The 15,995-nt window shown below is 45.7% G+C and overlaps 1 protein-coding gene across 1 annotated transcript; it reads right to left on the bottom strand.

The window, feature by feature from the left end:
* Positions 1–3,289: 3,289 nt before the first annotated feature.
* On the bottom strand, positions 3,290–14,767 carry LOC105704167 (elongation of very long chain fatty acids protein AAEL008004). Its single transcript, XM_012433172.1, has 4 exons — positions 14,441–14,767; positions 6,939–7,190; positions 6,275–6,518; positions 3,290–5,859 (listed from the first exon to the last, which is right to left on the bottom strand). The coding sequence occupies exons 2-4, from the start codon at positions 7,188–7,190 to the stop codon at positions 5,381–5,383; spliced, it is 975 nt and encodes a 324-aa protein (XP_012288595.1). The 5' UTR covers positions 14,441–14,767; the 3' UTR covers positions 3,290–5,380.
* Positions 14,768–15,995: the final 1,228 nt, after the last annotated feature.

Here is a 15,995-nt window from a genome sequence, read left to right as displayed (position 1 = left end):
CCACTTCACGGGGCCGAGGTAGGTCCGATTATGTAACGCTATTGACGCAAGAGATGCGTACGAATTGTATCTATCTGAATGTTTAAAACTGTTTTGTATTTTTCGTCAGCATCGAATTCCCGATCGTTCTCCTTTTTTTTCTTTTTTCTTCTTCTAAACCGAAGAAAAATGACGGAATTCCGATCATAACTGAATCCCCGGCGAATCGAGGAATGGGCGTGGTTGATGACTTTCTCCTTTTTCAGGTAAACACAGTGACATCGGGCCTCGGTGTCAAAAAGTCACCTGAACGAAAGTTGTTCCTCTCGTCATTCTCGACACCTTTTGTAAAAGCCTATTTTCCATACCATGGATAGTTAAGCCAGAAAATCGCCGCCTAAGCGAGAGCGAAACGCCGCAGGTGAACTTGGGGTAAACGTGATACATTTTCCGGAAGTCGTGGTTATTCCTGTTTATTTTGCAGATCTACGTAAAGCGATTGGTCGCTCCAGCATCATTAAGGACGAATAACGGATTGATATTGATTCGATACAAGTATGGAAATCGCCATTGCGTCACAGCCATACCTGACGTCTTGACTTGTCATGGAACGGTCTGGTGGAAAGTTATGATCGGCTCTGCGGAAAAACGTGTCGGGAAATACGCACGTCCCAGGTCAGCACAGGGGGTGGAAATTTCCCAGGGAATAATTCGAGGTTTACATTTTAAATCGCACGTCGCTTCGATATCGAGCATCGGTGGCGTCCGTCTTCCAATAAGAGCGATAAGCCACGCATTCTCCGCTATCCACCTATCTTGCACTTTCTCATTACCCGCAATTTAGGTCAACCTGTTTCCCTTGCTGGGAGGAATTTCTAAAATATCCTGACAGGACTTATATAACCGTAGCGCCAACGACCGGGTCCCAATCTTCCAAAATTGCCGTCAATTTCTCCGGCAAAAAATGATCTCGATATACCATAAACTCTGATCTTTTATAACGGATCCAACACGCCTCCCATAATTTTTCTTTTTTCTTTCAGACTCGCATCGACGGGCGGCAATTCCTATAAGATTTCATCTCTCTACAATTTAAATAAAATTTCGTATCTGAAACGAGGATTTCATTTGATTGCGCACTGAGTAGTGAATCTCGAATAAGTTCCGTGCAGGACTTCTCGTCGAATAGATTTTCGATTGACATTTTTTAAATAAGATGTGCAATTTATTAACGTCACATGTGTATTCCACGATTTCTTCTTGAATAATACGTATAAAACCTAATGAATTAATTTTTCTACAATTCTGTCATAAACGATTGTTCCACTCCGTCTTGTTCCACTCCGTTCTTGTTGAATTGAAATCTTAATAAAAATTTTCCACCGAGGGAGAACTTCACTCCGCGTATACAGTGGATGTCGAATCGGCTTTGCAAGAATTCTCGCCTCATAACAATCTGTATAATTTGTCCACCATTCTGTGCAATTTTCCACGTTTTATTCAGTATCGCAGGTCGAACGTACATGGCGCATGTCTCCTCGATCAAGCATTCGTAGACATCCATTGACCCGAATTGAGATCTGACCCGAGATCACGCCCTGAAGAGTCCACCCAGCGACCTTTCCAAGGCCTGCGGCGTGTCCATCCTCTCCGAATGGCCCGTTCACGTCCGCGACTACCAGGTCGTCATAAACCGGGGACTCGTAACACCGTGACACGTAACACTGGTGTGACGCGACCAACCGGGGAATCGCGTCGGTCGTTGTGGCGGCCCCTTTAAGCGGTGCCCGGATTTGCGGTCTGCGCGGCTTAAACTTTCACCCTGGTCCCGGGGACTTTCACTATTGAAAATTCACTTCATCTGGGGGACCGATTGGCCGACAGCGCGAAATCTCGCGCTATCGGCGCACTTTTCAATTCCCTTTATTCCCCAGGTCAAGTTGATATCTCGAGATCTGAAGGACCGGTCGAAGATAGGGATGAAAGCGAAGGGGGATGATATCACTGATAAACAAATGCACATATAAGCGCATCCTATCACAACCCACTACATATAAGAGACTCTATAGCCACGTGTTAAAGTTTCAGATAATTCGGTGGATCCACTTTCGAGAAAGGTATTATAAATATTATCACGTTTCGGTATATACAGAATGGCTCTTTCATATAATCTTAAAAATTCTGCATAAATGTCATTAAGTTTTAGACGTCCGGGGGAAAGTCCTTCGTACGTCGGATTGATGATTCTGGGTGTTTCCGAGAAAGATGACCGCGCCGTTGAAAAATTCCTGCCAACGTCCCGGAGGTAATTTCAACGCTTTCTCGCGTCCTCCTGCGGCCAGGCCCTGTGTCGTAATGAATTCGATCATGAAATATCAAACCGCGATTGCACGCCGACTCGGAAGAGTTTACGTAATCGCGTAATGTCGGGTCGAGTTTGTGGCCCAGAGGAGAAGTGGCCCTTGGGTCCCCCCCGAGTGCGGAAATTAAATCGAGCCATGCCGACGGATTACTCGCCGACAAGTGGCGACGAACGAAACTGACATTCGGGTCGTTTCAACTCGCAATTCGTTTTCTACATCCTACAAGTAGGGATACATCTCGATGTAGCGTAATCCCGTCACGCCAGGACGCGGCTGGTTAGGATAAAGTAAAATAAAATTGCAGCTCGCGCTGGTCGTCATCAAGTAATCCACCGCGATAGAGTCCGATAACTCGAGCAAGGACGCCTTGTCTGGACTTCCGTCCCCGAAGAATATCTATTATCCTTAATTGTTACGTTTAGAGCTAGACAAGTGAGCTACAGCGACGCTTACGGATATCCTAAATGGCGGAGGAATCCCCGACGGCGATACAACTTGACCGATGGTCGGTATATCAGTACCGTGAAAATTGCGAGACGTTTCCATTTCTCTTACCGATGGCCGGCAAAGTAGTTCCCGGACTCATCGCGCAATATGGGAACTTACCGATGGTAGAAGGGAACGTGCTATGGATCATTATTTATTTCCGTACCAGTTCACATAAAGGTCTTCAGGCTGCCGGAAAACCAAGATGGCGGCTTCTCACCCCATCGATAGGCGACAAAGAGGAATGTACATTAATTCCATTATTTATTTCCTTACCGGTTCACATAAAGGAACGGTCTTCAGGCTGCCGGAAAACCAAGATGGCGGCTTCTCACCCCATCGATAGGCGACAAAGAAGAACGTACATTAATTCCTTACAAGTCGAGCACGTCTTACTTTCTTCTACCAGGCATGAGTCCATTCACAATGCTCAGAAGTGACCCGAAGGTAAAGGGCCCGGCTTAATGCAAAGAACACAATGTTTTTATTCTGAGAAAATAAATACACCCACTGCACTGGATCGCGCTCTCGTATGATACAAAAATACTTATCCTAGGCGTTCGAAGTTTCTATCCTTAAATCTATAATCGAGACTTAACCCGTAACATTTACGCCTCGCACGTTATGAATTTACAATTCGGAAGGTCTCCACAGCAGGATTCGATACCGCATCCTCGAGCTTCTATTGATAAAAGGGTCTTAAGTACAAGGAAAGAGAAAAAGAAACATGGAAAGTGGTACGTGCAAGTCCACGCAGAAATCGCATGTCAATTTTTCTCCTCCCTTTTCGCCCGTTGACAAGATATCTCGAAAGAATAACACGCTAAAACGCCTGTACAACGTTAAATCCTATGCTAACGACGATATGTATAATTGCGTTACTCTTAATCGCTATTACTGGGCCGAGATTTGACTAATGGTACTCGAAGATGGAGGCAGTTTCCCCAATTGCGATTCGCTTTTCCGAACCATCCCACCGTGCCAATTTCCTTTTTCCTTCGATGGATTAAAGCCCGTTGTCCTTCGCAATCTCGAAAGTCGGCATACCTTGCGAACATTTCCAAAAATCGCCATTCCTCATCATTTAATCATTTAAGTAAAATACCAATTTCCCTTCTCAGCCCCCACTTTCCGCCATTCAATCCCGGAAGTGTCGGTCCGAAGTCGAATTTTTGCTCACCTAGTTTTCAAACTTTACACATTTCGCAGATTTTCGACAGTGATCGATTTTCAATAGTAACGTTATTCCTGATTATTCGAATTTACATTTCCGCAGATCTCCCTCTAAAATCACGACTTATCCTTGAGACTCGAGGTAGTTACAAATTATATGCCATTATCTTTTCCTTCCTCGCTTTATCATATATAAAATGCCTACAATCGAGCCAACAGAAATTTCGACGTCTTCTCCATAGTACGAATTTGTCAATGGGATAAAATCAGTCGGCGTGTGTTTTGAAAATCGTTAAGAAGCTTTTATCACTCTCAAGGTGCGTGAGATTAAATAATTAGCCAATGATTAGTTGCTCCACATTTCCGGTCCATCGAGAGAAATACCGACTTTCCTACGACCTTAAAACGAGACCTCAAGGCCTCCTCGCATTTTGGATCCACTTCCGGAAGTGCACGTGGTTCCCCGCGTCCTCCGCCAAGAGTTAACGAGTCCGAAGTCATCCCTCCTGCCCAAGACCGTCATTGACGATCATCCGATCAGTCCGCATTCGAAACTTCCCGTGTTCGGAGAAATTCTCGAATCCAAGGACTCAACGACTCGACGAATGGTCGTTGCTCGCGAGCGCAGATGATTCAGGGCGATGACCCCCGAATTCGTTGCCACGGATCGCGAATGATCGCCGTCGATAGTTCGCATTTCGAAGCCGATCAGCGGATGCGACATTGCCGATCAGCCGACGTAAAATCGTCGATTAGCAGAAGCAAAATCGTAGATCAGCTGACACGAGATTGCCGACCAGCTAACGCAAAATCACCGATCGGCAGACTTCAAATCGCCGATCAGCTGATCCTCGGCAGGAGTTCTGCCGGACTCGTCATAAATGCACTACGAAGAACGAGCGCCCCGCCACCGCTGAGCCCTAGGGAGTCTCCTACCGACAGAGAACCGACCACTCTCCCAGCGCTCCCCTGATCAAAGGATTACAAGTTTTCCCTTATTCCGCAGGGTCGACCGGAGCGATCCCCACCAATCTCCAGGGATCGTAGACCCCTTAGAATCGGCGAGACCGGCCGGTAGACATGAGCGCTCAAACTAGAAGTCCCCGGCACCCGGTTGACCGGTGTGCGCTGCCGATGGCGCAAAAAGGACCACAAAGGACCGGCGAGTCCGCCGAGGCCCGAGTATCTAGGATCGGTTGTCGGGCGGTCGCAGGACTCGTCGTCCCAGGAAGGATCGGAATCGCCCATAGCTCGTCCCCACCGTCGACAAAATCTCCGTCGACGGATCGATCCGGGGACGACTCTCAGTGTCCGGGTTTCCCAAAAAATCCATCGCGATCCTCCTAATACCGGAAGGTGACGGGCCCCGCGGCGACCTCTCATTCTACGAAGCCCCGATTGTCGATGAAGACCCGATTTCTCATCACGTTGTCGGATATGTAGCCCGTCGCCATTTTGTACTGGTTCGCGTAGATGACCTTATCCTCGGCCTCCTTGCTCTTGACCTCGCCGTTGCGCTTCGCGTATTCGGCCTCGGCCCTTTTGCTTGCATTGACTAGCCTCGCCTTCTCCTTCCTCTTGTAGGTCTCCCTGTAGAAGTTTCTGAAGAGGAAGTAGAACATTATCGCGTGCATCCCGATCCACCAGACGAACGCTTTCGGATAGTTGCAGTCGACGAAGAGCAGCTGGAACGCGTGGACCATCACCAGGACGAACTGGACCATCTGCAGGGCGGTCAGGTACTTCTTCCACCAGAGGTAAGGCTGGATCCGAGGTCCCAGGGCAGCCAACAGATAGTACGAGTACATCACGATGTGCACGAACGTGTTCAGCAGCCCGAAGAAGGTGCTGTGGCCACCTGTAATCGAGACAACTATTCGGTAATTCGATGATTTCGCTATAATTGGCTTCGGGCAATTATCATTTAATCGGGAAATTAAGGCGATGCGAAAGTGCCGCCAAAGAGATCTCGTTTACGAAAGTTTCCTCCGAACTGGGTTTATCAAGTCGTTTCAAACCTTACAATGTGTATATGGAGGCTGTAAGGAAGGTCTTGACGGCCATAAAATTTCATTTTTTTTTAAATTTCTTTATAGGTATTTTTTTTTTAATTTTTCATGAAATTTCACATTTCACGGGTGTCAGGATCTTGGAACGATTTCGGCGAATAGGTTTATAATATAATTTGACGCTTCGGAGGCCTCTTTTACGTCACCTTAAAAATGGACAATTTTAATCTAGGCTTTTTTAATGATCGCTATAGAATCTCGTACCTGGGGTGAACTTGACGCCGAACCATACGGACATGGGCATGCAACCATGGTGGATTACGTGCAGCGTCGAAATGTGGTTGCTCTTCTTCCTGAGGACGAAGAATATCGTGTCGGCGAACTCGGTGAACTTGGAGAAGTAGTACCACCAGCACCCCCTTGCCATCCTTATGGCTCTCGGGTTATGAGAGTAATCCACTGGCTGACACCTAAACGAGTAATGGCCCCACCATCCAGACGCCAGGCTCTGAAATGCGAAACGTATAATTACACCGTACCCTCCGAGAAGACACAGACAGTGATGAGCAATTTCGGTCTCGGTCTTGCAGTCTCGCTCCTGATTTTGCACGGTATTGCAAAGTGTGCTAGATACGCAGAAAAAAGAAAAGAAATTTCGTTCATTTACAATGGGCCAAAAATGTATACCCAATGAATTTAGTCATGCCGCTCAAATATTTGATTGCCTGTGTAATAACCATTATCCTATGGTTAAATCAACAGAAAAAAATGTATTTACTCAACCGAATATTTTCCTGTGTGGACCAAGGCTAAGCCCATAAGACCAAGACCGATTTTGCCCGTAGACCCAAACTTCGTGTCCATGGGACGCAACGAAAAATTCTATATAATTAGAAAAATTCCGTAAAATCGTAATTTGTTTACGTACCTCGTAGAAGAGCCACGTGGAGAACACAACTTGGAAGAGATTATAAAATATCATGACCCTCCTGAGGTCGAAAGGTTTCCTGTTCTCCATGAGCGTAGGTCCGAGGACCTTGACGAAGTAGGCGTAAAATAGGCATATAGCTAACGTGGGGAACGGGCTGCTCATCATGAACCAATCGTTCACCCTGGGGTCGCTTTTGTTGTTCATCAAGTCGTGGTAGCCATCGACGATCGTGTGTATAAGGAGCGCCATCTGAAAGGGGAAAAAAGAATGAAACGGCAAGGATTAAGTAACGTCGCCTCGTTCGATGATCCAAGGTGGCTCCTCCACTCTTTCTTGGCTCCCCTTGTAAAAGACATGTACACAAAGTCAGCCAAGGTGCTTGACACGATGCCAAGTGTAGTAAATTGAAACCGATTCCTCGGAGTTATTTATTACACTCTACCTAGGAGCAGTCGTTCACATCGGGGTGATGACTTCAGCTAGAAGCGAGCCAACTCGAGCTTCCTCCACCTCGATGAAGAGAGGGGTGCCGTCTGGCGAATCTTTTTTATGCATCTCCTTCCATTTTTTATTTTCTCATCGTTATTTCGGTTTTTACATATTTCGAAAAACCGACCTAAGGAGTTCTTTCCATGTCTGACATGGCGCGGGCTTTTTCTCCTTTCCGCCGTGATCTCTCGCCCCTGCCGAACCTGCGCTCTCCTTCCTGGCCTACGTTTTGCACGACTCGAAATCTTATCCAGTCCTTTCACTAAGATTTTCTCGAATGTTTACGCAGGGCACGGAATACGACCGATATTAAGAGGAATTGGACATTAATAGTACGGTGCCGTACGCCTTGTCACTCGCCGGTGACTATTTCGCCCCCTGACTCTAAGTACGTATTTCCTCCGCTTATGGAGAGCGATTCTACATCCGGAAAAAGGAGCAAAATATTCGACGATTCCGAACAACGTAACCAACGAAATGCAGGAAAGCAGACAACGGCTTCATTGCAATTATTCACAGGAATTCCCCATAAAAAATTCACGAAAATTTGAATTTTCCATTTTTTCCCCACTTTTCCTACTTTTAACACATAATTTAAAAAAAAAAAACGTCTCATTACCGAACATTCGTTAACAAGCCGCGCTCACAAAAATCGTGAAAATTCGAGTTTGGCATGAGTGTCAACGACTTCGCAATTTTTCCAAGTGCATCTGTCTAGGATTCAGCGCGGCAGTGAAATGCAGCCTTTCGGAGTCGAAGGACTACCGGCGATATGTCTTCCCTTTCGAAATGTGCTTGATATATTCCTCGTCCCCAGGATAATCGGGAAACGATCGTCCTTTCGAAAATCCGAGGACGACGGCGATAACTATGGAAGTTTCGAGGCAGGTCGAGCCTGCCGGTGTCTCGAGACCGAGCGATGCATTTCGTAAGAGGCTGAAAGGAAAAGTAGCCTCACCAAAGACTGCAACCAACAGAACTCGTTTCCACCTAGGAAAAATGCAGTCCAACGGTGCGGAGTCATTCGATCCATTCGACACAAGCGTGCTCTTCGACCGATCGAGAGTCAATCACGGCTGGCGAGCTTCCCTCGTCATCTTTCATCGAATTTTTTACGCCTCCGTTTCTCTCTCTCCGGGTCTCAAAAAAGAGGAAGAGGGAGAGAAAAAGTAATAAAACGAGGAAGTAAATAAGCGGGGGCGTTCTCCAGGTCGCTTACAATATCGCTCGCTGACGAGGTCCTGCGGTAATTTCAATGTAACTCAAGCTTAGGCATATGACATTACAGGGCACGTAATGTCATTAGAATTTGAGAAGGAGATAATAATTGACGATGCCAGCGATATATCGAGTATTCGCGCGTTACGAAACCGGTCGATGGGTTGCGACAATGCGCGATCATTTTTTAACGTACTCGAGGTGCATGCCCGAGTCGAAATTTCAGCCTTGTTTCGAATTCTCGTTGACATAAGTTAACTCACTTTCAGATCTACTTTACTTTTTTAAGTCTTACTTGCGATCTTGCACGTACTTGATACAAATTAAATCTTGCTTTAGGCGCATGGGTGGAGAAAGAAAATGGGAATATCCGCCACTTTTAAGGCCTAAAAGAACCTCATACATATTAAAGTATATCGTGTATTTAAGGTCTACAAATTTCAACGTTCAATTGATAACGATTAATTGATAAAAGGAAATGCAGCTGCACAAATGTTTCCCCTGTGGCGTTGCATCGCCTCGAGACGCGGGGAATGAAAATTCAATCAGAGTCTATTATCTTTTGCAATGTAGATCATATTTAATGCCGGCCGATAATCCCCTCTGTGTAACACGCCGCGCGCAACGCCATTTTTCCCGTGAATTTATATGCACACATTACGACATACCTGTTGAATCATACGATTACGATTATAATACACGCAGGAGTGGGGTTTCTCAACGTCGGGGTGTAACAAAGTATTACACGATCGTAAACGAGGCAATGAAAGCAATTCGCCAGCCCGAACCAGCCGAGAAACGATTCTCCTAAATCTCGGGATAAACAATAAAATACCACCCGGCAACGGTTTGCAACCGCCGATTTCCCGTCCGTAATCCTTTATCGAGTGATTACTACACCTAGAGGCAATTTTCCCGCCATTCGCCGGATCGATGAAATCGCAACCCGAGCCTCCTATCGGCCGAACATTCCCGGCGACGATCTCTATCGTTAAGCAATTTCACCTTAAAACTTTATTATCCCCCCGAAATAACCGATATTAACTTAAAGTGTAAAACCACCGAGCCAGATGGATTCTGCATATATTTTCGTTTATATCCTCGTAGAATTGCAGTTAAGCAGCAACCACGCGTGAAACAATTGCACCTATACCTAGACTCGTAGTATGAACTTCACTGTGACCTCAATGGGAATTGTTAATTTAACACGTTTCACTGCGTAATGACTATAATTTCTCGATTCTTTATTAAAGTCTATCGGCTGAAGGTATTATTAAGTAGAGGTTTAATGGGCGAATCAAGGAATCGAATTTTTCCCAATTTTTAATATATTCATTTCGCATAATTCATTATTTGAATGTTCGCCAATCGAAATTTATTCCCGATCGCAGGCCCTTTGTCGAGGTCTCGGGTCACGGGGTTAATTAAACGTTTAATTAAAAGTTTAATTAATCCCTCCCTGAAAAGATTGCGTTACTCGAGTGCGGGTTTAAACTTTACGTTACGTTATTCGTCGAGATTTCCGCAGGCAGGAAGAGGTTCGCATTCTCGTCGATGTACGTAAATAGTTTAACGACAGCCTTCGATTATACTCGCGGTTTGAGTTCGCTCGATTCCGGGAAAGGTCGCCGAATATTTATTTCCCTCCTTAATCGAGACTACAATCAAAAGTAACGTTCGAATCAAAGTAATCACCGAGTTTGAAACATTCTAAATTTCTACCGTAAGGGGCCTCTCATGATCCCGCTATATTCTTTTATTTTTATTTGCATAAAACTTTGGTTCTTGGCATTTATATATGCATATATATATGTCAATTGTTGTATATAAAAAGAAATAATTAAATTTGGTTTTGATGTATTCTCCGGGTCTTCGGACAAGAAGATTGTGGGTACCCAGAAAAAATGAAAATTTGCACTTTCAGCAAAGGACAGTATTGCTGATAAAAGTCATTACCGTGAATTATTTTACCGCGTGATAGATTACGCAAAGGAACTAAAAATTAAAACATTAACCGAACGTCGATTGTCCACAGCCATTGAATCTCAAAGATGGAATTTCGAGTAACGAGTCAGCGAAATTACCAGGAATGATTATCTAAAGTCTGTCCATTGGTGTAACGAGAGAAACGATCAAAATAGCAATATTCCGGGATGCAGAGAGTGGAAGTAAGGCAAGTCCTCGGTCACAGGAAGAGGGAAGCGAACGAAGGAGAATGGTTCGGGATGCAGGAACCGGAGGTTCCTCTCTGGTCCCGAGAGGATGATCCGGTCTTGCCGGTTCCTTGAACGTTTCCCGGGTTTTTTGGCCGACTCGATTCGACCCAGTAACCGAGGCCGACAGAAGGTGTTCACCAAGGACGGCGACAAAGAGACTCGCACAAGCAGTTTCTCGAGAAGGAGCGAAAAAGCTCGACGAGGGAAATCGATCGGCAATTTCGGCCTGTAAAAGGAGTCGAGCATCGACCGGGGCTCTCGGCATTAGGCTTAACCGCAATTTACTATCGAGTCAGGTGCAAAGCCGATGACTGAAATTGCGCTTTGTGCGATCTACACTTTGTACCCGCCTCGCGCTCTCTCACCCTTCACTTTTCAACATCTTTCGATCTAAAACCGGCACGATCCATGTCATCCACGATTTCCACAAAATGATCTGAAAGAAAAGAAAAAAAAAATTCTCCTTGTTCCTCGGAAATTTCTTTAACGAACGATTAATATATATATATATATATGAAATTTTCCATTCCATCCACTTCTGCCATTTAACCTATCGCACACGTATCATCATTCGGTTTCCATATTCTGTTATCAGCCCCGTTTACCAGCTTGGAGTTTCCGTTTAATTTCCAGTCGTGTCGATTTTTTCAGGTTGCGAATCTCGATTTGGTTGGTTCCTCCAACTTAATGGAGATTTTCTGCCGCACGAGGTTAAGTGAAAACGGGGGAAAGAGAGGACCGCGGACCAGGGGGCCGATGAGAGAGGAGGATTATCGAGTTCCATTATTCCTATCGATTTTCCCATTTCGACACGACGTATTTCAGGATTCCTCTTACTCAACCACGAAACCCATAAGTCGTTGCCCGAGCTGATCGGATCGAAATCGGTGCCAACGACCGACGAGGCTTACCTCGCGTCCAGAAGTTCAAGGGCGGCGCGCCGACTCGGCGAGTCGCAGTTTTCGCGAAATATCAAGCGAAAAGTGCCGCACCTGCGGAATTCTCTGTAAAGGGGGGGGGGGACAAGGTTAAGAACGTTAACTCGGAGTATATCCGCCACGAGGAAGTCGCCAAAGCCCTATCGGCCCAGGAGAGCACGCGTCAGCACGTCCACTCGCCGAGGATTTCTCTAATCGACACCGTTTCCCTTCTCTTATTCTCATGTTCCCAGAATTATCCCGGCAACTCAGCCCTGAGGAATCCTCCCAAAGCGATTGATTAGCTCGAGGACAAAACTGCACGGCGGCGGCGATTACGTCAAGGCGAGCACGTGCCTCGCGGAGTTGCGATTCTCGTCATTACTGCCATTACTTGCGATTATTGCCATTATTTGTTATCCATTGCCATGTATCTCGTGGACATACCTCTGTCCTTAGTTTACACCGCGTGAATTTAGTTCGACTTTGTACGAGTACCGCGGGCGTACTTTGTACCTAGTTTTCGGTGTAAACGATTATTTGATATGAAGCCTTTACCGCGCGCACTAAAGGTGTGAGATTGTCGTTTACACTTGGAATTTAATATAAGTACGTGAATTAAGCGATCGATGTACCCTAAGTGATGCCGGCTACTCGAGGAAAATTGTAATGGTAATAGCAGATTTGTTTGGATTTATGAAACGTGGTTGATGCGTGGACGCTATGGAAGGACTCGATTTAACTTCCCCGATCACAAATTGCTACGATTTATCGTTACTTGAGTGGCCACCCTAACCCGAGTCTTTAAAAATTTTCTGTTATCAGATTGTACAGAGAGTTATTGTGCTATTTGATGTTTACGGTTTTCAAATAAGAGCGAGCACGTGTGAAATTGCGAATATTGCGCGGGAATTCATTGCCATGTACCGTGCGTCATTTTCATATGGACTACCATGTGCGTCTCGCATGGTGGTCCATATGAAACCTAACCTAACTTGTGCCTTTTGAATTTTCTCAACATTGAACTAATAGACATCAATTCGGCCGACACGCGCCTAGGATAATGAATCGACTTCCGGCGCGGACCGCGCCTTTCACGATGTCGAGTGAAAGGAAGTTTTCATGGGATTTATGATTGTTAAATTTAGAATAATAATTGTTAGAAAGGGAATCAGCCCGGCGCGCGCACACCAAGCCCGTGGACGCACTACTAAACCTCGACAACTACGATAAATAATAAAATACAAGAAAAGAAGACGAATTTAGCAATTCCTTTTTCCTCGAGTCGCTTGAAATGGACCCACGGACGTCATGACTATAAGTAAATCCTGCGACGAATAATGGAATAAAAGCGGCCGAATTTGCGAACTTTTTTCTAGAAAAAATCCGACTGGCCACCCGGAAAAAATCCACGGTCGTGAGTTTATTCTTTCTTATTCCACCCTGAGAGTTAATTGTGCACAGTTCGGTTTGGAACATTTTTTTTTGTTTGTTATTTACATCTTTAATTTTATGACTTGGGATCTGCATCTTTTCCTGCCAGTTTTGCGCAGTTCATTTGCACTGTATCCGGCAGGAATTGATGGTCGGACCAGGTATCGTTGTTGTGCTCTTTGTAACTGCAGCAGGTGGAGTAACCTAACCTAACCAACTATCCAACAGCCTTGGAGAATTTCTTCCGTTCGAGAATAATAAAAGCATCGCCAAGCGAAGCAATATCGAGCCAAGGACGTTGTCGTGTAGTCAATGAACGGAATTCTTCCTGTCGGTAGAAACGACCGATTTCAATCAAATATTTGCTGATATATTTAAATTTAGGACGACACCCGATTTCTAGAAGCAGAAAAACACCTCTTTATTCGATTTCGCGTCTCTTTCCCCGAAGTCGAGTGAGCGCGACATTACAGTAAATGTATTATTCCCTTTGTTCGGAGATAAATGTTCCGCGCTAGTAAAGGTATTAAAGACCAGTCTACCCGTCAAATGAACAAGGAGAATGGCCGGAAATGTCCCAAATACCATATTGGATTTATCTCCAAGCCCCGTCAGGTCCGGCACATTATCTATCTAAATTTCAGCCGCGAAATAGTCAGACGGAAGTTGCAAAACGTCCCTTCCTGTCTCTAAGATTTTCCTAACCTAGCCAGTCTCGTGCACTCTCCCACTTTATATAACCACCCGATACTTACCACAAGAAAAAAAAAGCCTCGTACTACTTGCACTTTTATCTGGAAAGTAGTCATACGGGAAGGTCACCCACGTGGGGTTCGAGATTTCCAAGATGGCGGCCGCGTAGTAAGCGTACAGCTTCTGAAAGCGTCGCGCAAGACCGGGAAGAAATAGCATTTCCGCTTCCTACCGATCCTTCACCAGCCCCACCGTCCCGGAAACTCGAAAACCAGTCTAGTAAGAACCTCTCCGAGTGTACGAGTCGTTGTTAAAAATTCTTCATCGAGGGATTCCACCCCGTATAACGCGAATCGATCCACCGAAAAGGAGCGATCACGTGGGCTTAAGGATTTCCAAGATGGCGGCGCGCTTCCCTCGCGTCGATCCCCCGTCAATGGCGGGGCGCGGTGCGCGCGCAGCCGCGGGGGATGCCGGGACTTTTCCGCGGGGGAGGCTGCCCGAATTCGGCCATTTCCAGGAGGATACTCACCCTGCCGAGTCGAGCGCGCGCCCGCGCGCGCTATTTTCCTCCGCGCCGAGAGAGAGAGGAGGGTGCGGGATGAGGCCTAACCTCTTCGTCGGGGGGCGTCGAGAGCTTTCGACGTCTCCGGGTGCGCGAAGCCTGCGACCACGGGTTCTCGAACCCGTCTATTTCTGACGGCGAGGGATACTCGAGAGCGTACCGCGAGGCGACAGGACGAGAGGGCGCCGCGCGAATGACCAATCGCCGAGCGAGATGCGCGCAAACCGACCACGCGGGACCTCGAGACTGAGAAGGGAGCGCGTTGCTCGCTCGGCCACCAACTGGAGTCTCTTCGGGCAGGGCGCTGGGTCTTATATCGCGTCTGTTCGCGACGCCTTCCGGTCCGGATCGCGCACCGACCGCGCCGTACTATCCGCCCCTCCACCGCCGCGTCGGACCAACCTGCACCCGGTTAACCCGTTGACGTCCTCTCGGATCGACAGGTTGCGGGACTTTGTCATTGTTGATATACCCTGGGAAGATATAATGTGGTACATAGCTCGAAATCTATATACAGGCGGCCCTCAATTTACGCGGAGTATCCGTTCCACGTGGATTCGTTTCATGGGAATGAAAATCCCATAATGTCTGTCAGTATATAGGAAAAAATATTGGAAATAAAAATTTTCGGTAAAAATCACTAAATTTATGTTTATAGGTTAAGTGACATTTTATCCACTGAGCGTAACATAAAATTCTTTTATAAATAAAGGAATTCTTGTCGCAACAATTTTAATTTCTGCTGTCGACAAAGTGAGTCCTAGGGTTGGTTGAATGGAGTTAATTGAAATTTAAAACGATAGCAATTTCCCTTGTGTTGTTATTGTTCATAATCATCGGATCATCTTTCGTTCTAAGCTGCTCTAGAGAAAAATCAACTTTTTAATCGTTGAGTCCTTTCAACGTATGGGCGAAATTCATGAATACGTTCAAGCAATAGTGGACCAATTGTTCAACGTATGTGTACGTATTTTGCAATTAAAGGGTAAACTCCAGATTTCTGCAAAACTAGACTATGATGCCCTTCGAGGATAATCATAATTCTCCTGTAAATAGCTAAAAAAATGAATCTTCATCATAATTTATTTTGAAGGGAAAAATCACTTTTACTTTTATAAAGACATCATTGACATTAGAAATTAATTCCTTTCTTTGTGGGAGGTGCAGCGGCACGAGTGCAAGGAATGTTGGGATTAGTTCATAGAATGTCGAGCATCGAGACTGGTTATCAATCATTGACGTTGCCGGATGCAAATTAAATCTCGAATATTCGATGGAATCATTCGAAATACAAATGCAGATGCCTAAGGTTTTAGTTGAGCAGGCAATGAGCGGATGAACCGGTCCATGGATTTTGCCGTTACGATTAATGATTCAGTCCAGCCGAAAAATAGTGGAAAGTCCCCAAGAAAGTGGTCCATCCATTACGTGGATTCAGCGGAGTTTTTATGATTATGATCTCCATCAATGCCAGATCTTCGAATATACAACTGATAGATAACAAATTTCTTTCATTAGTACC

Source organism: Orussus abietinus, unplaced genomic scaffold, assembly GCF_000612105.2.
Source record: "Orussus abietinus isolate OABI.00-Male unplaced genomic scaffold, Oabi_2.0 scaffold11, whole genome shotgun sequence".
NCBI classification, from domain to species: Eukaryota; Metazoa; Arthropoda; class Insecta; order Hymenoptera; family Orussidae; genus Orussus; species Orussus abietinus.
This window is presented reverse-complemented; position numbering and strand designations above follow the sequence as displayed.